The sequence below is a fragment of the Lactuca sativa genome, chromosome 8 (assembly GCF_002870075.4).
Source record: "Lactuca sativa cultivar Salinas chromosome 8, Lsat_Salinas_v11, whole genome shotgun sequence".
Lineage (NCBI taxonomy): Eukaryota > Viridiplantae > Streptophyta > Magnoliopsida > Asterales > Asteraceae > Lactuca > Lactuca sativa.
In genome coordinates, this window is record NC_056630.2 from 260945186 (window position 1) to 260972092 (window position 26907).

Here is a 26907-nt window from a genome sequence, read left to right on the forward strand (position 1 = left end):
AACCCGGACCGGACCAGCCCGAAGACCGAAAATCGTGAATTACCTTACCTGAAAACTAGACTGTTTTTGGGTGTAGCGGGTCCAGGTTCGGGACTCTAATTAGAACACATGTAAAGGAGGTGTACGAAAACAAATACAAAAGTTATTAAAAAAACTACACTATTTTTATTATTAAAAAAAACATGCACTATATATATATATATATATATATATATATATATATATATATATATATATATATATATATATATATATATATATAAACGCACTATTTTTGTAAAACAGAATTGCACTATTTTTATAAAAAAAATAATGCACTTAACAACATTATATTATTAAAAAAATATTGCATTATTAAGAAAACTACACTATTTTTATTAAAAAAACTGTATTAGGGAATTACTTTTGGTTTTTCGAGGAAAAAAAAAATCTACACCGTAATGCGATCAAAAGAAGAGGCCAAAACCAAAAAATTTTACACTATAATGTGATCCACATGAGAGGTTGAATCAATCCAATCGGACAACATTTTTTTATTTTGGTAATTCTTGCTTACTGTTTGTCGATAAAAAAAATAATAATAACTTTTGGTTTTCCGGTCCAATCCAAGTTAAATCCTTTAATTCGGGTACGATCCGGTTTTAAACCCGAAACCTGATTATTGATAAAAACCAAACTCGAAAACCAGCCCATTAATATGATAATCCGGTTCGGTCCGGGTCCGTTCCCATCCGGCCCCACGGGTCGTATTCAGACAATTAATCTTTATTATCTAACGCATAAATTCATCAATTACAACGTGGTATTCCATGATTTCCCCCTAGATTCACCATCCTACCAATCCTTTTTCAACAAAATCGTACTAACAGAGCATCATGTTTCAAACCCAAGTGTCTGCATCTAAGCGTGAGGTGAGAAAACTTCCAAAGCAATACAGCCAACATCCTATCCTAGGTTCTTTGAAAATCATTTAAAATTTTCACAACAACTTAAAGCGAATTCACAGTTAAAGAAAGAGTGTGTGTGCAGAGTTATCAGATTCAAAGCTGAAAGAGTAAAGTATGATGGATCAACTTATGAGGATAAGCCAGAAGCAAACCAGATGAAAGCTGAATTATAATAAAAATAAAATCATTAATTAAACAAATTCAAACCCCTTACTCATTCGGTACCAATTTACAACCTTTTTGTAGTTTATATTTTGGAATAATGATCCAGATTGTTGGAACTGATAGTGTTAGAGAGCAGGTTCTCTGCTAGTGATTAGTGGTGTACATTTGATACTTCTAATTACAACGTTCCACAAACAGAAATTTGGGGCTAGAAAAGAGAAGGATGCCACCACTATCCACAATCGTCGCTTGGTGTCTCTCGATTGCTTTCATTGAATGGAGTGAGAAAGGAAGAAGACGGGTCATTTGGCAAATATTAGGGAAAGAGAATGCGAATTCACAGTTAAACGCCACGTGTTCTTCCTTAAATCAAATCCATTGCCCTCCCGCAACTTCATGGCCACTTCCTCTGCGCCAAAAGCTCTCAATCTCCCCCACCACATACTCACTCGCACACGCACAGATTCCTCGCCTTCCATATTCAACTAATTTGATTTGTGGAAAAAATTTCTCCAGGTTTGAACGTTCTTCCTCTACTTCTTTAGGCACAGACTGATTGAGATCTATTATTTTAGCGATAAGAACGAGAGGGATACCAGCAGGGATTTTGGTGATAAGAAGCATTAGAGGAAAGATTTGATTTTGAAACCATATAGATATCTCACCCTATTTGTTTCATACACTTCATACCATGCATCGAGAAAACCTAGTAGCATTGTAAAAAGCGTGTTGGATCCTCCTCGCCATGGCAATCACTCCAACTCCAATACTAACGTTCCCCCGTGGCCATGGCCGATGGGAGACTTTTTCATCCCCAAAATGAATGTTATTTTCGGATAATGGATGGGATCCATTTAACGGAAAAGATGACACTTCAAAATAAGGGGAAATAGACGTTGCATTTCTAGCAATTTATTCATTAGGGATGTACGTTGCTGGTCATTTAGGAGATACTTTGGATCTTCGATTGTTCTTGACAACTGGGATGATCGGGAGTGGAATCTTTGTGGCATTAATCAGGATGGGTTACTTTTGGGATGTTCATCATTTTTGGTATTTTTTGGGGATGCAAATGGTTGCCGGATTGTTTCAGGCCACTGGTTGGCCATTGGTGGTGGCAGTGATCGGTAATTGGTTTGGTAAAAGGCATAGGGGATTGATAATGGGTATTTGGAATGCTCATACATCTGTGGGCAATATCAGCGGTTATCTTCTTGCGGCCAGTGTTATAGATTACGGTTGGGGTGGTGATTTATTCTTCTGGCAACTTTTATCATGGCAGCCGGAGTCATGGTGTTTTTGTTCTTGGCTGCTTATCCAGAAGATGTAGGTTTACTGGATCCAAGTGACTCTTCTCCAAATGCGAGAGGATCGATTCATGATGATAATATGATGTAGGAAGAGGGTACATCAATTAATGAGGAGGCCCTTGTTTCTGACATTCATTCTGTTAATCGAAGAGGCGTCGGTTTTATTGGAGCTTGTTTCATCCCCAGAGTCATTCCGTTTTTATTATGCCTTTTCTTCTCAAAACTTTTTGCATACACGGTACTTTCTGCATGTTTTTTTTGCAAAGTACAAAACTAGCACCCCACCTTCATTTATTTTTCTTATCAAGGCATTATAGTTCTAGCATCATACTTTCATTTTTGGCTAATTAGGACATTATATTACTAAAATTTGCTTAATTTGTATTTTACCAACATTGCTATAATTGAATAGATTTATCAAGCTACAATTTTGAAGTAAGATACTGTAAGGAACAAATAAATACTTCTTCCATTTAGCCCTTGCACAAAATAGACATACAACTTACTGTGTTATGTTGGTTTAGTTAAAAAGTAACACCATTATAAAAAGATGTCATTTACAAATTTTCTTAGAATGTATATGAATTTTCTATGTAGCTAATGTAATTTGAATTATAGTTTTATTTGTAAATCTATAATGCACAAATGGCGTGAAGAGATCATATAAGGGTGGTAGAATGGAATTGCTATTTGTTGTTAGGGATTGTCTAGATGACATTTAAACTGACTGTTATGATTTGAAGTTGCATCAATCAATTTTTTGTGTGTGCATAAACTGATTATGCTTATGATAATTTCATTATTTAGGGTCAAAATAGTCAAATTCATAAAAATTAGACAATTGTAGTTGCAGTAAACTGATTATTGATATAAATATGAAATTACTAAATAGCTCTAGCTTTATATAATTGATTATCTGACAGCGTTAGATAGGCTTTTTAAGTTGTTTTCTTGGTGATCACTGTTAGAAGGGGCATTTATATCTTTTGTAATAACAAGAGATCAAGAGCCAGTGAATATCCCGACTTTTTCCACCTTTTTTGATGGGACAAAAAGTTGCAATTTTTGTTCCCAATGACATTGGTTCACGTCAGTCTTGTGAGTTGATACACACCGAACATAGTACAATCTGCATGGAGTTATTATTATAATTCTTTGATGATGATCAATTTTCAAAGTTTGCACATAACTACAGCTTTTCATTATGTATTTACCTCTTTTGGGTTCATTTTAACTATTTAAAATCACCCTTTGAGGTTGTAGAGACCGGTGGAGAGTGTTTATCAGTAAAATCGGCCGGAAACATGTCCACTTTAATCAATGTCAGGGGAATCTTCGGTGGAATTTTAGTTGGATATATTTCTGATAGACTCAAGGCGCGTCCACCACTGCCGCAACTTTTATGTACGCCGCCATCCCATCAATGCTTCTATATAGAACTTATGGAAACATCTCGAATACCATGAAAATTATCCTGGTGATAATTACATGCCTATTTATAAACGTGCCTTATGCCTTGATCACCACCGCGATTTCAACCGATCTCGGGATACATAGTTCTTTGAACAGCGATTCATGTGCCTTGGCAACCGTGACCGCTATTATTGATGGCATCGGTTCTATCGGGGCGACTTTGGGTCCACTTTTGACTGGATTTCTTTCTACAAAATGCTAGGATGCGGTATTCGCGATGTTGATGATTGGTGCCTAAAGAAATTCGGGTTCGACTACCAATTCAGGATTAGGTTGGATTTCCCAAAAGAATTTGACTTCTGGTGTTAGGCGTTTTCTTCCTAGAATGTATTCGGAGAGAGGGGAAAATTTTGTAACCTAGTTAGCCTAAGGTATTGCATGATTAATAATGTTGTGGTATTTGTTGGTAGTAAATTGTTAGGGTTTGGTTTGGGGCGAAGTCTGAGAGGGATCAAGTTGCGGTCGGTAAACCAACAGATCTAGACGACGAAGATTTGCACACGATTGTTTCAACCAGATCATGGGTAGAAATTGGAGGGATGGTTGTTTGGATTCATTTTTGAAATATAAGAGTTTAGGTTTTGTGTGAATTAAATGTGTTGGTGGTGTGAAATATGTGATATAGAGTATGATATTTATAGTGGCTATTTAAATATAAATAAATAAATAAAAATTCAAAATTCAGAAAAAAAAAAAACAGTCACAAACACTCCAACAGTAAAAAAGACAACAAAGGACGCCATAAGCTTCTATCCGACGGTGGGCTTACCACGATACAATACCCATATCCGTAAATTGTACTTTTCTTTCTCTCTCTTCCACTAAAGTAGGCTACAAAAACTTGATATAAATAGTAAGAGGTATTTTAATTATTTTTACTTCTCTTATACAAACATATCAAAACTGTAGTGTCGATAAACAATGGGATGTTGATTGAAGAATTTACCTTGGCATGAACCTTAGATTATATATAGATAGATACTCTTTTGATGACAAGTCAACTAAGTGCAAGAAAATGCTTTAATCTCAAAGATGACCCTATTTTGCAACATTAAGTCTAGAAGAAAATAAATTCTGAAAGAAAAAATCTAGAGCAAAGAACATCAGCAACCTACACTCCGACCGAACCCCATACCCCAATCCCCACGTTCACCACCACCCTACCCTAACATCCACACCTAAAATCATGCAATGTAGTCTGCACCAATTGATTGTGTTTGTTGAGTGTAGAATAAGTATAAAGAGCAGAATCGATATCTTGCAATGCAAGCTTCAACACAACAACAAACATTCCAAATACCATGTATAAAGAGGAAAAGTATGTTAGTTAATGTGCTCCATTTCTTGAATCAGTGTATCGAATAAGGTAGCTTTGCTTTTATACTAGTTTGTAAAGGCAAGAAATCAATTCGTCATTAAGGAATTGATTGTGCCAATAAATGCTATTAATTGCACAATGAACACACCAATTACCAAAAATGAAACCAAGGACCAAAATTCAGTGTATCGAATAAGGTAGCTTTGCTTTTATACTAGTTTGTAAAGGCAAGAAATCAATTCGTCATTAAGGAATTGATTGTGCCAATAAATGCTATTAATTGCACAATGAACACACCAATTACCAAAATTGAAACCAAGGACCAAAATTCAGTGTATCGAATAAGGTAGCTTTGCTTTTATACTAGTTTGTAAAGGCAAGAAATCAATTCGTCATTAAGGAATTGATTGTGCCAATAAATGCTATTAATTGCACAATGAACACACCAATTACCAAAATTGAAACCAAGGACCAAAATTGTAAAGTTTAGCAAAAACGAGGGTTGCACGGGCACGATTTATCTGGAGCTGCATTTGTGTCTGTGTCCACAGGTCGCGCCCACGCATAAGTTCGGTAAATTTGGCCTTCGAAATCCAAAATTTGCACCCCCTGCGCGGGGGTAAGAGTTGGAGTAAAACCATAGACACAAGCTTGCAAGCATATAATACATTTAAGTTTATAAACTCACTTGTGTTTAGTCTTTCTACCAATTTGGGAATCATTCCCACACCCACTTCACTTTTAACTTTTATTCTAAAATACCTAACTTTGAGTATCGATATCTCATTCACATATACTCCATTTTAGACATACGATATATCTGTTCTCACGGAGTAGAACACAAACCCACTTAGAGGTACTTATATATATACAACATATGTATATGTTTATATATGTCCAAAGTTAGTAAAAATATAAATATTTATACTGAAATTTTCAACAAAGTAGTCTTGATATGCTTTTACGTTCAATTTCTAAGGATTCTACTTTACCTCATTTTCCTGTAACATAATCTTACCTTGTGTGAAGACAATTTATCTAAGATCGGATATAAAGGAAACAGACTTGCATAAAAAAGATGATAGCTACTCAAGATGCATGGTGATGGTACCCAAACCAAACCAAAGAGAAGGGAATTGAAGAACATAGTATACGGATTGCATTGAAATTTTCAGCTAGCCTTTTGAAGTTTTATGTCTCATCCCATAACAATGAATATTAATTTCTTAATTTTCTCCTCCTAAACTAAAACCTTTATGCATAAATATATATTATACATCCACATGAGAAAATTCTTTTGATTGTTTTGGGAGTAGGCTTGAAATGTCCCAGTATTCAGCTTTCCCAAATTAAAATAATTACATACTCATTTGGAAGTCAAATAATATTGCATAAAAAAAGCTCTATGCATCTAGAATACTTTTATTCATCAATTAAAACCCTTTCTAGCTAGATTCACTATCCTACCAATCCTGAGCAAAGTATGAGACAGGGTATGAGGGTATGATGGAGCTAAATCAGCTGCCCCATATCAACTTATGAGGATAAGCCAAAAGAAAACTAGATTCAATGTTAATATATAACAAGTCCAGACACATTATTCTTTCAATACCAATTTACAACCTCTTTGCAGCTTATATTTTGGAATAATGAACCGGGTGTTGGAACTGATAGTGTTATAGTGGAGATTCTCTGGTGGTGATTAGTGGTGTACATTTGATACTTGTAAGAGTTATGTTATAACTACCTCTCTTAACCATATTTACCCCCCTTAAAGTCAATAAAATCAAATTTTTCACATCTGATTTGACATCATTTTTTTGTTTTTTTGTTTTTAATTCTTTTTTAATATATATTATTAAGGACTTGATTATTTTGGGCTTTTGACCATCCTTCAGACTTCTTGAATGTCTGTTCAGGGTTGTGCGGTTCCGAGACAAGCTTTTTGCCTTTGTCTTGATGTTGTTTATTCAAGTCAAAAATGACTTATTGAATGTTTTCGTTGATTGTGAACTCAGGAGGTGGAGGAATCGGAGGCTCTTATGGGAAATTATCAGGCTTCTGAATAGGAGAGCCTTTATCAATGAGAACTATTCTTGGAGAGTGGATAGGATGTTGCATGGACTGGGTAGCTCGGAATGCATCGATTGTGAGCTTGGTTTTCTCTCTGGTAGTTCACGGCTTCGTTGAAGAACGTTTGCCAAGGATGATGGCCAGGTAACAGCAGACCATATCCTTCTCTCTTCCTCTGAAAGAACTTTCACCGGAAAGTTTCTTGGGGCTTGAATTCCAACCATGACATTTGTGATGTACTCGACTTCTTCTTCATCATCATCTGATGGGGTAGCTGTGGACAAAATCTGAATTTCATCATCGTCAGATTCATATAGGAGAAGGAACTTCGAAGTAGGTTTCTAAGAAATGGTATGACCCCTTTTGCTTGGTCCTTCTCCCCCTCTTGCATCGGATGGCTAAGCTTCCAAGGCAAGTCTGGCTAATTATTTGACTTCAGAGAGCCTATCGAACACCTTTTGGAAGCTTGTGTTCATTTGCTTTGTGAGGGCATCATAGGATTCAGTGTTAGGAGCTTGAGCTTTCGAGTGATTAAATAGGGAGGCAAGAATAGAAAGCATCTCATCGAACTTGTTGTTCAGAACGTCAACTATGTTCCAACAAGATCAAAGGAGTTTAAGGAGGAATCAAAGGATATTGCATGGACTGGGTAGCTCGGAATGCATCGATTGTGAGCTTGGTTTTCTCTCTGGTAGTTCATGGCTTCGTTGAAGAATGTCTGCCAAGGATGATGGCCAGGTAACAGTGGACCATAACCTTCTCTCTTCCTCTGAAAGAACTTTCATTGGAAAGTTTCTTAGAGCTTGAATTCCAACCACAACATTTGTGATGTACTCGACTTCTTCTTCATCATCATCTGATGGGGTACCAGTGGACAAAATCTGAATTTCATCATCAGGTTTCCAAGAAATGGTATGACCCCTTTTGCTTAGTCCTTCTCCTCCTCTTGCATCGGATGGCTAAGCATCCAAGGCAAGTCTGGCTAATTATTTGACTTCAGAGAGCCTATCGAATACCTTTTGGAAGCTTGTGTTCATTTGCTTTGTGAGGGCATCATAGGCTTCAGTTGTAGGAGCTTGAGCTTTCGAGTGATTAAAAAGGGAGGCAAGAATAGAAAGCATCTCATTGAAGTTAACCTTGAGTTATGCTATAACTGCCCCTCTTAACCACATTTAAACATTCGGACAAAATTATAAATTCTAACGGCTATATAAAATCGTTTTAAATATTTTTTATATTTTAATATTAATATTATTACTGTTATTATTATTATAAATTTCGAACAACATTTTATAAATCGGACATTATAAATTCAAATGCCTATATAAAATTGGAAACATTGTATAGTGTTCGACTAAATGTTTTTAATTCGCATAATGTATCACACAATTATAATACCATACCAATTAATATTCGTAATTAATAGGGACAAACTTTGCTTTTGTTTCAATTTTATATAGTCTTTCGAATTTATAATGTCTGGTTTATAAAATGTTTTTCGAAATTTATAATAATAATATTAATATTAAAATATAAAAAATATTTAAAAACCGATTTTATATAGTCATTCGAATTTATAAAGTCGTCCGAATGTTAAATTTTATGTAAAATTTATAACAACAATAATAATAATATTAAAATATAATAATAATAATAATAATAATAATAAAATGTAATAACAATAATAATATAAAGTAAAAAAGAATTAAAAACAACCAAAAACAAAATTGAAAAAAAAAACAAAAAAAGACAAAAAAATCAAATCAGGAGGGGTGGAATTTGAAAATGAGGAGGTAATTACAACCTTCCACAAACAGAAATTTGGGGCTAGAAAAGAGAATCCGCAATGATCGCGTTGTATCACTCGATTGCGATTGAGAAAGGAAGAAAACAGGTCATTTGGCAAATATTAAGGAGAGAGAAACCGAATCCACAGTTAAACGTCACGCCACGTGCCCTTCCTCATGTCAAATTACCCCTCCCCCAACTTCGTGGTCACTTAAACTACGCCAAAAGCTCTGAATCTCCCCCTCACACACTCACACACGCACGAATTCCCCGCCTTCCTCATTCAACCAATTTCATTCGTGGAAAAGTTTGCTCCTTGTTAGAACGTTCTTCCTCTTCTTCTTTATTCACAAAGTGATTAAGGTCTATTATTTTAGTAATAATATTAGGCGATCGACTGCGGTTTATGCTTAAATATGGGTATAATGAGAAGGATACCTGCAGGGATTTTGGTGATAAGAAGCATTAGGGGAAAAGATTGGAGTTTGAAAACGTATAGATATCTCACCCTCTTTGTTACATTCGTTGCATACACTTCATACCATGCATCGAGAAAACCTAGTAGCATTGTAAAAAGCGTGTTGGATCCTCCTCGCCATGGAAATCAATCCAACTCCAATACTAACGTTCCCCCGTGGCCATGGCCGATGGGCGACTTTTTTATCCCCAAAATGAATGATACTTATTCGGATGATGGATGGGCTCCATTCAACGGGAAAGATGGCACTTCAAAACTAGGGGAAATAGACGTTGCATTTCTAGCGGTTTATTCATTAGGGATGTACGTTGCTGGTCATTTAGGAGATACTTTGGATCTTCGATTGTTCTTGACAACTGGGATGATCGGGAGCGGAATCTTTGTGGCATTATTCGGGATGGGTTACTTTTGGGATGTTCATCATTTTTGGTATTTTTTGGGGATGCAAATGGTTGCCGGATTGTTTCAGGCCACTGGTTGGCCATCGGTGGTGGCAGTGATCGGTAATTGGTTTGGTAAAAGGCGGAGGGGATTGATAATGGGGATTTGGAATGCTCATACATCTGTCGGCAATATCAGCGGTTCTCTTCTTGCCGCCAGTGTTCTTGATTACGGTTGGGGGTGGTGCTTTATTCTTCCGGCAGCTTTTATCGTAGCAGCCGGAGTCATGGTGTTTTTGTTCTTGGCAGCTTATCCAGAAGATGTAGGTTTCCTGGATCCAAGTGAATCTTCTCCAAATGCAAGAGGATCGATTCATGATGATAATATGATGTGGGAAGAGGGTACATCAAATGATGAGGAGGCCCCTGTTCCTCACATTCATTCTGTTAATCGAAGAGGCGTTGGTTTTGTTGGAGCTTGTTTCATCCCCGGAGTCATTCCGTTTTCATTATGCCTTTTCTTCTCAAAACTTGTTGCATACACCTTTCTCTTTTGGTTGCCTTTCTATCTAAGTCAGACAGGTACGATACATTATACATGTTTTTTTTTCAAAGTACAAAACTAGCACCTCGTTTTCATTTATTTTTCTTATCAAGGCATTATAGTTCTAACATCCACCCATTCATAGCATCATACTTTCAGCTTTGGCCAATTAGGACTTTATATTAGTGAAAAATTTGATTAATTTGTATTTTACCAACATTGCTATAGTTGAATAGATTTATCAAACTACAGTTTTGAAGTAAGACTGTAAGGAACAAATCAATACTTCTTCCATTTAGACCTTGCACAAAATAGACATACAACTTACTTTGTTATGTTGGTTTAGTTAAAAAGAAACACCATTATAAAAAGATGCTATTTGCAAATTTTCTTAGAATGTATATGACTTTTCTAAATAGCCAACGTAATTTGAAGTATTGCTTAATTTGTAAATCTATAATGCAAAAATGGCGTGAAAAGATCTTGTAAAGGTAGTAGAATGGATTTGATATTTTTTGTTAGGGATTGTCTGGATGACATTTAAACTAACTGTTATGATTTGAAGTTGCGACAATCAATTTTTCGTGTGTGCATAAACTGATTATGCTTATGATAATTTCATTATTTTAGGGTCAAAATAATTGTAGTCATAAAAATTAGACAGTTGTAGTTGCAGTAAACTGATTATTGATATAAATATGAAATTGCTAAATAGCTCTAGCTTTATATAATTGATTATCTGAAAATGTTAGATAGGCTTTCTAAGATGTTTTTTTGGTGATCACTGTTAGAAGTGGCATTTATATCTTTTGTAATAACAAGAGATCAAGAGCCAGTGAACGTCCCCACCTTTTCCACCTTTTTGGATGGGACAAAAAGTTTCAATTTTGTTCCCAATGACATCAGTTCAGGTCAATCTTGTGACTTGATGCACACCAAACATAGTACAATCTACATGGAGATATTATTATAATTCTTTGATGATGATCAATTGTCAAAGTTTGCATATAACTGCAACTTTTCGTTATGTATTTACCTCTTTCGGGTTCATTTTAACTATTTAAAATCACCCTTTGAGGTTGCAGAGATCGGTGGAGAGCGATTATCAGTAAAATCAGCCGGAAACTTGTCGACATTATTCGATGTTGGGGGAATCTTCGGTGGTATTTTAGCCGGATATATTTCTGATAGACTCAAGGCGCGTGCCACCACTGCCGCAACTTTTATGTACGCCGCCATCCCATCAATGCTTCTATATAGAACTTATGGAAACATCTCGAAGACCATGAACATTATCCTGATGATAATTGCAGGCCTGTTTATAAACGGGCCTTATGCTCTGATCACCACCGCCGTGTCGGCCGATCTCGGGACACATAGTTCTTTGAAAGGCGATTCACGGGCCTTGGCAACCGTGACCGCTATTATTGATGGCACTGGTTCTATCGGGGCGGCTTTGGGTCCGCTTTTGACTGGATTTCTTTCTACAAAAGGGTGGGATGCGGTATTCGCGATGTTGATGATTGGTGCATGTATCGCGGGTCTACTCTTGACTCGCCTTGTTTGTACTGAACTCACAGAGAGGACGGCCTTGACAAGTCCACGTCCACGAAATAATGTTGAAGGTATATTACTTTTTCAATTATGGGATATTTATGCTCCTGTTTGATATGCAAGACATAATTGTCTTTTGAATAAGATGTTATAGTATTTTGTCGGTAGAATGAGGTAGGACATGGATTGATCTCAGTTGGACCAAAAACTATAGTATTTTTCTCCACCCACAAAGGTGGTATAAGGTGGGTTACAGACTAATGTCTATAGGACAGTAGCCACAATATTTTGTCTCACCCAAATTGATCGAATAAGGTGGAGACATAGTGATGTCATTATTACAAAAAATGCACTATTTTGTCTCAACCAAAATGGTGGCACACAGACCAATGTTGATATGACAAAAAACAGTCATAGTTTCTCTCTCCAAAAAAGGTGGGACACAATCATTATCAATAAGATAAAAATTGAAGTACTTTGTATCTCATCCAAAATGGAAGAATAAGGTAGGACACTGACAAATGTTATTAGGATAAAAAGGGAAATATTTGCTCAACCAAAAAAAGGTGGAACACAAACACATGGAAAAACTGTAATATTTGGTCACACCCAAAATGTGGGATCACGTGGTGGGATAGGGGCTCACTTTCGATCTCTTACATGTTCAAAAAGAAATGAATGTCCTCCTTTTTTCTCATTCATTGAAAATCATCTTAGAATGGTTGTGAACCAGATGTAGCAAGTAGCAATTATATGCCATTTTGGAGTATTTATTAGCCAAGAGACATGACTTAATCTGGTAAAGTATATGTTGATGTCGTTTGAACTTAATATGAAAATCTAGGAAAAATGGCTTTTCCCAATAAGTCCTAACCTTTTATAAATTTGTGCTTTTTTTCTTCTATATCCTCAAGTTTGTTGTCACTTTTTCATATTTTGAAACAACATTCATCTATACACCATTTTTCTCTTTTATTTTGTACAGCTCCTTTATCACAATCACTTTTACGTGACGGGAGGAGGTAGTCGTTCGTGAGCATTTCTGACAATCGATACACGTTTTTAAGTAGAAAAGAATGGTTTACATAGGACAAAAGAACGACAGGGTGCACGTCTGCATTCATAGGTGATCTTGTATTAGATTTGTGAGATGTGACATACAACAAAATCCTATGAATATATAATTTTCACATCATTTTGTTCAACTATTAATGTATAACAATCAGCTATAAATACAATTTTGTGGTGTTTTTGCATTATTTACATTTCAATCTTCTTCTTTTTGGCTTTTATGTTTTGTCGTATTCAATGTTGAAAACACATTATGCAAATGTTGTAACGTAATTCCGTCAATTTGGTATCATTGTGCAACACTAGAAAATACATATGTACTAATAGAAATATACATATATAGATAGCATCTTCATAGAACCGGATTAGTGTTATCTTAATAACAAAAAGATTCCAAACGGTTGCTAAAATTTTAGTGAATGATTGATAATTATTGTTATCATGATTTAAGATCATAATAACTTTTTATGCTATAGTCATAAGATCACTATGATCTTAGGATGGGGATGTCCAATGTGGGCCTCCGGTACCATCGCCCCACCCACTCATTATTGCCTAAAAGGAAGCTGATACGGGTACATGTCTTGAGTATCCTTCCCTCTTTTGACCCCCTTGTACATTGTATATACACATTTTATTGTGCAAAGTGCAATCCATCAAATGAGAGAATTCCTTGAATGTAGCAATTTTAATCGATGAATTCTCAATTTCATGGCTGAAAATTGGGTTAGGGACGAAGTCGGAGGAGAGACAAATAAATGTAACATTGATGTGGAAGATAAAAAATGTTATGAAAATAATCCTTATAAAGTTTTAAATTGTGTAAATAAAATTAGAGGAAATAGTTATTCATATTAGCTATATATCATTTTTTTTACATAAAAAAAATTATATTTCAAAATGTACTATGTTTTTACAATTTATGTAGATCGTCAATAATACCATTTTGATTAATTAGTTTTTAACAAATACGTATTACATTTTTTATAATAATAACTTTATAAATAACTAGGGAAGTGACTCATGGAGGAGTTTTGTTTTTTTTAGCATTAAAGTGACACCAAGGGTTAATGGTCAAAACTTGGACCATAAATGAGAAAAAAACATCCATATAAATCATATACTAAAAGGGGACATTACATTTAAATCATAAAGTAAAAAAACATCAATTACATGAACCGTTGGTCAACATTTTTTATAGAAGTATACCAAGAAACTTATTATTCCAATAACAATCCCTATAAAAAAGAAACATTTATTGGGAATGGATGAATTATAAATTCATGCAGCTGGAATAAAAACACAAAACGTGTTTACTAAAGCCAATCACCTCTCTAGTTGGTGTGTTTTTACTATTTTTTTCTGTCTCTCTTGATACAACTTGTTCTTCACAAGGATTGATTATAAGTTTTAAAGTGAAATCAAGTGCCAACTGTCGCAGGCGTGTAAAATACACCGATTGATCAACCCCTTTTAAACATTGCATTCCGTATTTCCAGTAGCTCCATCTTTTATCTCATAAGCACCTGGAAATATAACACATAAGAGTTTCGTCAAAGTTTATAAACATCGATATCATCCATAGAGTTTTTATGTTTTGAAGAATAAGCAATTGAATCAAAACATTCAAAGGACAAAAAAGTGATAAAAATCAATTTTGATGGTGTTTAAAACTTAAAACAAAAAACATTATAAGTTAAAACCAAAACAACCACTTCCTATCTAGCTCATTTCCACCTCTGAAAACATTAACATCAAATCAAAAAATGGAACATGAGGTTATAGGTTCTAAATAAAACTCAGAATGGTGAGATAATTTGGGGAAAACATCATACCAGATTATTTCACTATACGTGAAATCGCTAAGGAGACAATAGGAATGTACATATAAATCGTCTTATTAATAAACAGGGATAGGGTTTTGGAAAAGAAAGCTAACCAACTGTAGAAGATGCGATGGCAGAGCCACAACAGAACGTGTTGAACTCATGTGGTAACCCTATGGCAACGCACCTAAAATCCAAATCATCATCGTCGTCTCCATCGATCTCGTCTTGAATAATCAGTGGGTATGGAAGAAATACCTCCTCTCGGAGGAGGACATATGGCGGTGGAAGAATCGGGAAGAGATTAAGACGATTGGGAAGAAGGGGTAAGAAGAAGGCGGTGGATATCTGGAGCAATGTTATTGGAACTAAGGTTTTGAAAACCGTACCCGACTTCGAACACCTGTTGTCTTACGAGTTCAATGGTTCAAGTGGTCCGATCGGTTGAAACGGTCTCAAAAACCGGATGAGCCGGATATATTTGAGAATGAAAGTATGACTGGACTCGACAAATAATTTGTATAGCGTTTGGTAAGACTGGATAGAACTGAACAAATTGTCTGAAACTGTTTGATAACAATAGAACTGGACAGAACAAGATGCAAAAATGACCATACTATCCTTATGCAAAAAAATATTCATAATAATTCTATTTAACATACATAACTTCAAAATAAACATTTTTAGTAAAAAAATTACTTAAAATTCTCATTAAAACAAGCTCTAATACCAAATAACCAAATTTGATTCAAAATTAACAAACTTCTAAACCAAAATGGTTTCCAAAATCCTTATTTTTAAATAAAAAATAAAAAACTTCAATTGTTATCTTCCAATATAGTCTTCGCAAAAAGTGGTTTAGTAGTTACGTCCAAGTTATTCTACATAGGTAACAAATTCAGGTTTTTTGTAAACTTCAAACAAATTCGCATGATTTCTGAAGAAGACAACTTCATAGTCTTCAACTCTTCATGTATAGTTTTTAACTCTGTGAGGTCATTTGTTGAAGACGTAATAGCCCTAGTCATTTTTTGAATTTCCTCGGATACGATAGCTAACCCCATTTGAATTACATGTGTTACTTCTTCAGATGCCGCTTTTCTTTTTCTATTTTGCGCTGAGTCTTTGAGATTTGGATTGGAGGAAGTTGCAGTGTTTTGACGATTAGAATTAGATGATGGAAAATTTTCTCCTTCTTCGTTATCAGCATTTTGATTTTCTGTCACATCGCCGCTGATTCAGCCATAGCGCCTGTAGCTCGATCTTTACCAAAAACATTTGCCAGTCGCTCGTATGCAGGGAATGGTTTGTTAGCGACCTATTTTTTATTTTGATGTTTCTAGTAAAACAAACAAAGTTACATGTAAAACCATATATTTAATACTTAGATATGCATACAAATAATATATATATATATATATATATATATATATATATATATATATATATATATATATATATATATATATATATATATAATCACTAACCTTTAGATATTCCTCTAATATCTTAGCAGAATCAACTACTACACATTTACGAGCATCATCCCAACCAAACCCACTTGTATTTTGCATATCATATGCAGCAAAAAATTTATCCTTTAAATGTTTGATTTTGTTTTGTACGTGCTTTGCTGTTAGATTAATAGCAACGACTTTTTCCCGCGACTTTAGAACGACTTGATCATAGGTTCCAGGCCTAAAACTTTCATTATCACCTCTACCACCGATGACAACAATGTCTTGAAGGATGGTAATCAATGCATCCTCTTCTTGTTGAGTCCATTGACGCCTGTCTGCCATGATTTGTTATCTGCTTTTGTCATATTATACATAACAAAGGTAAATATATAAAAACAGAAAATATAAAAACAAATCATACACTAAGCAAGTTAAAATTAATAAAAACATACACAAAAATCAAAGTTGTTCGCATCAATAACAATTACAAATAACAAGCTTAAAAATAAAAGTTCTAAAATTAAAAAATCAAAAAATCAAAAAAATAAAAAAAATTACTAAGATCTAGTTGACATCCAAGACTCAAACATTTCTTGTGCTAAATCATCTCTCCATTAAGTCCATTCATTACTTGATTCAACAACATCCACAATTTGAAAATGATTTGGTTGCTCTTCCCCGATAGGCATATCTTCAAAAGTGCTAGACGTGTTTTCCTCTGGATCAAGACCCATGTGTGTCCTAATAAAATTATGCAACAAAGCACATGCCATGACTATTCTCCCTTGAATTCTTATCGGATAAAATGAAGGACTTCTTAATATAGCCCAACGTCTCTGTAGTAGACCAAAACACCTCTCAATAACATTCCTTGCTTGAGAGTGTTTCATGTTAAAGTATTCCTCCTTATATGTAGGTGCACGTGTACTATATTCCCATTTCCGTAAATGATACCTAATACCTCTATATGGTGCCAAAAAACATTCACCATTGATATATCCTCCACCAGCCAAATAATAGTTGCCTACAATAAATAAAATAATATATATATATATATATATATATATGAATATGTAATTATGTTTACTTCAAATATTTAGTAATTATTGTTTTAACTTACCAATTGGAATCTTCAAACCATTATGTCTAGTAATTGTATCCCGCAAAACCCTTGAATCAGTAGCCGAACCTTCCCTACCAGCTAAGACGTAGACAAAATTCATGTCACGATTGCAGACACCTAACACATTCATTGCTATATTACCCTTTCTTGTTCGATACCTTGGTTTATCTTAGTCAAGGACATTAACTTCAATATATGTTCCATCAATTGCTCCAAGACAACCCTATAAATAAAATACTAACTCGTTCTTGGTTCAAACCTTATATTAGTTTGTAATATATCATAATAATATTCTAATGATTACCTGGAACCATTTCCATCGGTTGTCTATACAATCATTTGCAACAGGCGTTGGGTTAACAAACAATATCTCTTGCAAATGCATCAAAGCACCCAAAACTCGATGAACATAACGACTTACTATTTCCCTTGACCGATAGAATCTAACTTGAATACATCGGTTTTCTTTGTGGTGTGCTAATATGTTTAAGAATATAGCAACTTGCTCCTCGATGGTCACTAAACCGTCGTTTAATAATCCACCACGAGTTTGTAGTAATTCACATAAACGTGCAAATGCATTTCTGTCCATACGTAACTCATGTATACAATTTTCATCACCTTCACGTGTGATACGTTGTATTTCTATTGACCTTTTCGAAATTGTGTCTAATCTACTTTCACTTAGATCTCTCCTTTGAGCTTCTTGTTCCTCACATTCAATTAACCAAAGTCTAATTGTAGCTAGGCACATCAACAACTGAATATAACTCTACAATAATTCCACAAATATGAGCAAATGATTACGATCCATATCTACAAAGTTTATAAAAAAACAAGTAAAAAACAACATATGCTTGACTATAATGAGAAACATACACTTAGGGGGGGGTGGTACAATCAATTAACAGGTAATAAAATCTTAGTAACAACTACAAATACGCAACTACAAGCACTCATGGGCATTTTCGTCCATAATCGAGTATCTAAAACGTGCATCTGACATAAACAATATAAACTCGATATGAACAAACTTCTAGAACAAAATGTTTCTAAATTCAATAACTATCAATAAAAAACAAACAATTTCAAAATTATTGGGTAAATATGTACACCGGGAGGCAGCAAAACTATATTAGGCTTACAGGCTAACAAGATGTATTAGGTTGAGCATTGACTATGGTAAATCTATAGAGGTATATCGGTCATTTATCATAAATGAGGTGAGGATGAAAAAAATGATGCCTACAACTGTATTCATGCAGGGGTATAATGATCAATGTAAATTCAAGGGGTATAATTGTCAATGTAAGGTAATTTTTATTTTAAATCTTTGAAGAACGATGATGGAAATGATATTATGGCACTAGATTTTTTTTTTATTCATTAATCATTTTGTAGTTTGGAGATTAAAAACTATTTCTATGGGTTCAAGCAATATTAGAAAGGTAATCGAGTAAAACAGATTATTGGAATGTGGCATTGAATCTTCATGCTTTATACACAGATTGTTAGATGATTGGGAGCACATATTTGGTGAAGATATGATTCATGGATATACATGGGTGTATTGGTCATTTATCAAAAATAAGTCAAGTATTACAACCAAATGACACCTACAATTGTGTTCATTCAAGGGGTATAATGGTCAATGGTCACTATAACAATAAATTAAAATCTTTCTTATGGACGTTCATGTGACCTCCTAAGGCTTGATCGTTTGTGAAACCTCTTTTGTAGTAAGTACACTCATAAGAACGACCCAGACCATCTTTGGCTCTATCAGGTGACAACGAGCAACCACTAGTTTCCTGATCGCTCGAAGTTTTATGAATTTCGGTGCTTCTCGGAATTCATAACTTTTAAAAGGGATGCCGATTAACACTTTACTGGATTTAAGGGTATATAAAGATCAAAAAAAATTGGGTTTAGAAAGAACAGAGGCAAAATTGGATTTAGAAAGATCGGACGCATGTATGTATAACGATAAACATAAAATTTTGAAATCAATTGATACAAGTATGTAAAACTAGATAAAAAAAAATACAAATCAACTGATAACTAATAACATATCGATGCAGGTGAATAAAAAGAAAAATAAACTTGAAATTTGAAATCAATCAGGTAAGTAGAGAAAGAAACAGGTGAGTAGAGAAAGAAACATCGCACCTTTGAAATTGAATTCCTTGCAGATGAGATATCGTGAAATTGATCAGACTCGGAATTACTTGATTGATTATGCGAAAACGATAATCGACTACGAGCATATGTATAGCGAGAAAGACGAGATGAGGCTACGAGAAAGATGGAGACGAGGCTGCAGAAGCATTCCTAATAAGGTATTTCCGTCCAAGCCTTCAAGGAATAGAAAATAAAAATGTGTTCCACCTATTTGGGTGGGACTATTTTTTATATGAATAGTCCCATTAGACTTGGTCAAAAAAATTTGTTCCATTTCTACTTGCGCTAAACACCTTCTGAAAAATAACAGTTCTGTTCTGTTCCACTTAGTTCCCCCAACCAAACAGGGCCTAAGAGCCTAGAAGTTGGCAAGTTCATATGTTGACTCCATCATAAAAAATTGATATTTCTTGTTGCACATTGAAGTCATGTTGAGGGCAATGTCGTAACAATCTCTTGTAACGCTCCCAAACTTCATATAGCGACTCCCCCTATAATTGTTGAAATTTTTGTATGTTTCTTTTTAAGCTTCACCACTTTTGAAGGAGGGTAAATTGGTTTATGAAATCAGTCTTAAAATCAGCCCATGTTGTGATTGCTCCAAAGGGGAGAGATTTTAACCATTCCTTAGCTTCACCCTTCAATGTGAACGGTAAGAGTCAAAGAATCACCGCATCTTTACTTATGTTTGGTGCATGAAAATAATTTGAAATCTCCACCACCTCTTCTATATGCTCACAAGCATCCTCATGCTCCTTCCCAAAGAATGGTAGTTCCTTTAGCATGCCAAGAATATGTCCCGGTAGTTCGAACTTTGTAGTTGTTGGGATTTTTGGTGGATCAAGACCTTATATGTTGTCATTCCTCATATGCCACTTGTAATCTTCTACTGTCATGGTTGTGATGTCCCCCAATTTTTCTTGCTAGGATAAAACTAGAAAATACACATAAAACAAAAAAAAAAGAAATAAACTAAAGATTGACTGAAACGTAACCACAATATGGCTAAGATGACCACGGCGTGGTTGTTGCTCAGACAAGAAAATAAATGCAGAAAAGTAACTTTTTGCAGTTTTTACCCCACAAAAAGGATCGAATAACTAAAAACAATTAAACTAAAAATCAAATAAGTTGTTGCCGGCAACGACATCAAAAACTTGATGTGCATAAAGTATACCTATCAACTTTTAAATTTATAACCTAAAAAAACTTAACTAACTAACTAAAAGCGGGGGGTTTTATCTGGTTTTACAAGTTCAGATTCACTTAATTAAAATAATCAACTAATTACTAAAGTAAACAACTAGAAAGACGATTTTAAATCAAGAATAAATAATACTTTCATTTAGCTTTAAAGCCCTCATGTTTCCTACGATTGATTTCAAGACAATGGATTAATTCCATTAGTTACCAAATAAAAGTTACCGGTCATCATGATCAGACTAACTAGCATAAGTCAATTCAATAACTTTAACCCCAACGTTCATGTAAGGACACTAAATTGATTTTAAAGGTAATTTGGACTCTGAATGATAAATCTACAGATTACTATTATTTGGTTAAGTCTAGTAATAAAAAAAAATATTATGATCAAATACTCCTCTCTAGCGCACTTAAGCAACTAACTTATCACTTAAACTAGGATATGACTAATCACTAGCTCTAACAATTTAATGATCATAAATAGTAAGGTAAATCGATTTCTTGCATTTAACTACAGTTTAACTACACAATCTTGAGACAAGGCAATAAAGATAGAAACTTAAAAAATCTAGGTTTAAATTTATCAAACAATATTTAAAGAAAAACTAACTTCATTAATCCGTCACACAAGAAATCAACACATAGTATTCAAGAGTTAATCTAATCTAAACGAAAGCAAGGGTTATTAGCCCATAACCACAGCTGAAAAACACATAAACAAAAGGTAAACCAAGCTAAACATCATTAAACTAAGCAAACCGAATGTATAGATGCGAATCCTTGCTCTATTATCTTTATCCTTTGATCTCTAGTCGAATTATGCCCTCCAAGGGTTCTTGGAAGGGTTTTTCTTCGTTAATTATCGTATCCCTCAAGCCTCCAACTTCTAGAAATGATCTAATGTCTGGAACATATTTACTTGCCAAATTCTGGCCAACACGACGTGGTCAACCGTCACCACATCGTGGTCTTCATGGATATCTCGTATTACAACAACTAGTAAACTAGGTCACCTGTAATCCAATCTGTCTTGAATGTTTGTTTAGTGATTTTACTGAGAATACATGGAATTTTAAGGGTCAACACAAGGTTGGTGAGAATTACAGGTTTATGCTAACAACAGTAATACTTTTAAAAAGTCTAAAAAGTATTTTCTTTGTATGTATAACAATAGTTAAAACTGTGTGCAAAGAGTCTTTGAAAGCCAAAATTTATCTTTGTATAAGTAAATCCATAATTAAAACGATGTTTGTAAAGAATCTCTGAAAGCCAAAATGTATCTTTGTATAAGTAAATCCAAACTTAAAACTATGTTTTTAAAGAATCCTTTAATGTACTTGAAAACCAAACTATACTGTTGCATAAGTAAATCCATACTTAAAATAGTTTTGAAAGAAACCAAGCCCATGGTTTGTAGTGAGAGAGAGAGAGAGAGAGATTCCAGTTAATGTTTATAGTGAGTCCTATAACCGTGCTATGTGACTGAATGTACCCTCCCTCTACAACGCTTCAGCGGAAGTTGTAGTAACAATAGTAGATACTTATCACCTGCTTTGATTGATCGGTTGAGGTTGTAGCTAGCAACTGCAGGTGAGGATGTCAAACCCTTATAGATCTATACATATGTATCTCTCTTCGAAGATTAACGGTTATAGTAGTGTGTGTATGCTAAGTTTTTAGACTCGACTAATGAATATAGTCTCACTAGAAAGCCCTTAACTAATGTATGTCAATAGCTCTTAGCCCTAACTTATTTTTGGATAAATCACTAGGCAAAATGAGTTTCATTGTATAAAGTTTATAAAAGTCGAGTATGATTGATATGTTTGTAAAAATGTAATGTACTCCCTTTTATAAGAGGTACGTTCCAAAGTAATGAACATATGTACATGTATGAACTTTATGTATTTAAACATATAAATATACATGCATAGTAATAACTTGAATCCTTGAAATACTACAATGTTTTATGATAAGTATTTTATGACATACAATGTCACCTAAATCATATATTTTTGTATCATGTAACATTTGTTGTGTGGACTAGTTATTTCACGATAAAATGACTATAATATGTACACGAAAATTTTATACTAGTTTATTTGTAACAATATGTTACATTGTTAAATAACATTTTTATAAACTAGACTTATTGTATTTTTGCATAAAAGGATAATTTGTTTGCATAAACAAAGTATATAGGCACATGTATCACCCTTCCCCCCTGAAATAATTAATATTATTGAAAAGGGGATCGTAAGCACTCACCCTTGAAGCGTGAATTTAATTTGTACGGAATCAGTTTATTTTGAGAAGCTTGATGTGAGAAACCGCAATGCCACGATTATTGAACTTTAAAATACTTTCGGGCCGTTTTGTAACGAATTTACACTATAAAGGTTGTTTTTTAACTTCACTAAATTATAGGGGCTATTTGGTAATTTAATTAACCAAAGTAGGACTACCTTGGTTAAAATAATTCAAGGGAGGGACTGAAATGGTTTAAGCGGAATTAAAGTTTGAGACTTGGACTAATTTTGTTAAGAATTCTCCAGGGGGGGGGGGGGGGGGGGGGCTATTTTGTTTTAAATAAACCTAAGTTTGGGAAAAGGGTTTATTTGAAATGAATGTTTATCAGGGGTTATTTGGTCATTTTATCAAAGTTAAAAGGATTCTAGGGCTTTTATGTTTGCGTCCTCGTCATATGTTGATCGAGTAAAGGAAAGAAACACGAACGTCAGCCGGCAAGAAAATCACGAAGTCTCCTAGTCACTAATCCGATGTTTTGGTTGATCAATTGCGAGAAGGGTCTTTCTCCGGGGATCGATGAGGTCGAAGGGAGGGAAGGGACGAAGCAGCGAGGTTTCTCTCTTTCTGGCCTGGCTATGAGGTGCGAAGGGAGAAGGAGGAAATGGGTCCGATTGAAGCGACGCAAGTAGCAGCGACAGAGCACGCGAGGCGCCGACGGTCGTTGGTCGATGGGAGCAGAAGAGAGTGTGTGAGGGGAGGAGGTCAGAAGAAGGGTCCAGTAGGAGATAGGAAGTAGAGATCGTTTAGGCTGCTGAGAGGAAGTAAAGTGCGATAGGTGGGGTTGCTGCCTCGATGGTTCACCGTAGCACCACCACTGCCGGTGGTTCATCACAGGGGACGAAGAAATAGGCAAAAAAACAAGGAAGAAAGGTAAAAAAAATCATCTTTGTTTCGATTAACAGCAAAGGAAATGGGGAAAAAAGGGGCCATTCTCTTGATTTCACAGGTAATCGACCACTCTAATGGGTGTGTTCTTGACAGGTAATCAAAGAAGAATGAAGAACAACAATAAAAATCTTTAGGAGTTTGGGTGTTGCTGTGAAATCGGTGGGAAGGAAGGAAGGGGTTTGAAAGAGGTTGTTTCCCTCATGGTTGCACATGTAATCATGGTTGCACATGTAATGACTCCTCTAGACGCATCTCCATTTTTTCCCATAAATGAACTAAAAAAATTGGAGGATATAATGTTTCATTTTTACTCTACGATTTTCTATCCTATTTTTTATCTGAAAAAGTATATTTCTAAAATATTATATTTTTATAACTTATATATATCGTCAAATACACCTTTTATATATATTGTCAAATACACCATCTCCTGATTAAACTCTATATTTATGATTAATTAATATAAATTAATATATAACATATATTATAAATATTAACATTGCATTTAAATTATAATTAGTATATAAAATAAACTAGAAATGTATAAAATAAAAATGAGAAGGATTAAAATTGACAACCAAACTTCACCTTTATTCTTAGAGATTAAAATTGGCAACCAAACCTTTATTCTTAGAGATATGAATAGTATTTCCCTATGGGGGAATACTATTCATATCTCAAAAATAGAGGTGAAAATGAGGTAGGGTTGGAAAACAATAGAGGAATAAATAGAGTTTGGGGGTGGGTTGGAGATGTCCTGATGTGTGTTCTTGGCTGAAAACGAAGGCTAAGAAGAAAAGAAACAACAATATTATGGTGTTTGTTCTTGGATGATCACGAAGAAGCAAATAGAAAAAAAAAAATTGGAGTTGTTTGGTTGTTTTTTTTTTATCATTGTACATGTTAGAGTGTTGATTTTTATCGATGTACATGTTTGTTCTAGCTCCTTTTCACCTCTGAAAACATTCACATCAAATCAAAAAATGGAACATGAGGTTATAGGTTCTAAATAAAACTCAAATGGTGAGATAAGAGGGGCATGTGTTAGAGACGTTGGCTTATAAGGTGATTAGGCTTTTCATCATTGAAGACATTTCATTGCAGGAGAAATCCCCTGTGGAGGTCCATCAAGTCCTAAAAGATTCCCGATTGTAGCTCCTTGAGTTAAAAGAACTGCAGTCAATGCTTGCCCTAAAGCAGGAGTCAATGGTGGATGAACAACAGGGTTATAACCACCCACTAATGAGCCTCTCCTACACCACCAACACCATCACCTATGTTTTTGAAGGGTAATGATCGCCACCATTTCCATACTTTTGATGTTGATGATGGTTGTGATGTTGCTTTTGTTGTTGGACCATCAACAACCTTTTGGAAATATAAATTGAGGGGCTCAGAACCCTATGTTTGAAGAGTATAAAGGCATAACCTTTAGATTTTCTGATGACCTTATCTACAACAGCTTTACAATCTTCGATCTGACCATACTTGCCAAACTCTCTAGTTAGAATCATAACATTGGTATCTCAACCTATACCCAAATTTTTTTTGTAAGAGTACGAGTAAGAAGGTTGTGTAATGATTTTGATTTTTGGTGTTTGATTTATGATTTTGATTTTTGGTGTTTAATTTTAAAGTTATATGTAAGAGTACGAGTAAGCAGGTTGTGTAATGATTTTGATTTTTGGTGTTTAATTTATGATTTTGATTTTTGGTGTTTAATTTTCTGTACTTGGTATTTTGAGATTCTATCTATTATTGGTTGTTTTCCTTTTGTATACACATGTACATGTATGTATATTTAATACTTTTACAAATAATTTTTGATAAAAATAATCTATTTTTATTTGTCATGAGTTTGTTATATAAATTTGTGTAATACATATAATATAAATTTAAACTTATACATAGGAAATGTAAAATTGTTAAGTTGTTAAATCTTGGTCTCTTAAATTCAAAATTGACATATATAATGTATACTAGTTTATAACCTATGAGAACCACGGTTATAATATTAATTAAATTTTCATATCAAAAAATCAAAAATTATTAATTGATATTTTAAATAAATTATTACTTAAGCGATATTTTTTTAGTTATATAAAATTATAATCGATGATTTAATTAAATATATGAAGTTATATCATCTTATAATATGTATTAATTTTATTTTATTTTTCAATCTAATGTTATTAGTATAATATAATTAGGGCATCTCCAATTCACCTCCAAACTCCATTTTTTTCTTCATTTCTTCCCTCATTCTTCTCCAACCCTACCCCATTTTCACCTCCATTTTTGGAGATATGAATAGTATTCCCCCATAAATGGGGGAATACTATTCATATCTCTAAAAATGGAAGTGAAGTTTGGTTGTCAATTTTAGTCCCTCTCATTTTTATTTTATACATTTCTAGTTTATTTTATCTACTAAAAATAATTTAAATACAATATTTAATATTTATAATATAATGTTATATACTAATTTATATTAATTAATCATAAATATAGAGTTTAATTAGTAGAGGGGTGTATTTGACAATATATATAAGTTATAAAAATGGAATATTCCAAGAATATACATTTTGGGGTAAAAACTGGGATAGAAAATGGAGTAGGGTTGGAGATGAAACACTGTTTACTCCATTTATGGGAAAAAAATAGAGATGGGTTGGAGATGGTCTTAGAGTGAGAAAATTAAAATTTGAAATTTAAAATGAAGAATCAATTATTAATTTAATATAATTAGAGTGGGAAAATTTAAAATTTAAAATTTGAAATGCATAATCAATCATTAATTTAATGTAATTAGAGT

The 26907-nt window shown here is 34.1% G+C and overlaps 1 protein-coding gene, 2 long non-coding RNA genes, 1 other non-coding gene and 2 pseudogenes across 4 annotated transcripts; 4 read left to right on the forward strand and 2 right to left on the reverse strand.

Annotated features, from left to right (window-relative positions):
- The first annotated feature begins 1335 nt into the window (after positions 1–1335).
- On the forward strand, positions 1336–4928 carry LOC111907591 (putative glycerol-3-phosphate transporter 4; annotated as a pseudogene).
- A 3943-nt stretch (positions 4929–8871) lies between these two features.
- Positions 8872–13289, forward strand: LOC111907596 (putative glycerol-3-phosphate transporter 4). Its single transcript, XM_023903395.3, has 3 exons — positions 8872–10514; positions 11562–12101; positions 13016–13289. Exons 1-3 carry the CDS (start codon positions 9491–9493, stop codon positions 13054–13056), a joined length of 1605 nt encoding a protein of 534 aa, XP_023759163.1. The 5' UTR covers positions 8872–9490; the 3' UTR covers positions 13057–13289.
- A 981-nt stretch (positions 13290–14270) lies between these two features.
- Positions 14271–15712, reverse strand: LOC122195547 (uncharacterized). The gene is made up of 2 exons (XR_006185873.1): positions 15041–15712; positions 14271–14627 (listed from the first exon to the last, which is right to left on the reverse strand). It is a non-coding gene; the product is annotated as an uncharacterized LOC122195547 (long non-coding RNA).
- A 437-nt stretch (positions 15713–16149) lies between these two features.
- On the reverse strand, positions 16150–18305 carry LOC111907590 (uncharacterized; annotated as a pseudogene).
- Positions 18306–20114: 1809 nt separating this feature from the next.
- Positions 20115–20222, forward strand: LOC111907598 (small nucleolar RNA R71). Its single transcript, XR_002855608.1, has one exon. It is a non-coding gene; the product is annotated as a small nucleolar RNA R71 (small nucleolar RNA).
- A 3325-nt stretch (positions 20223–23547) lies between these two features.
- Positions 23548–25814, forward strand: LOC111907594 (uncharacterized). Its single transcript, XR_002855604.3, has 2 exons — positions 23548–24074; positions 24186–25814. It is a non-coding gene; the product is annotated as an uncharacterized LOC111907594 (long non-coding RNA).
- Positions 25815–26907: the final 1093 nt, after the last annotated feature.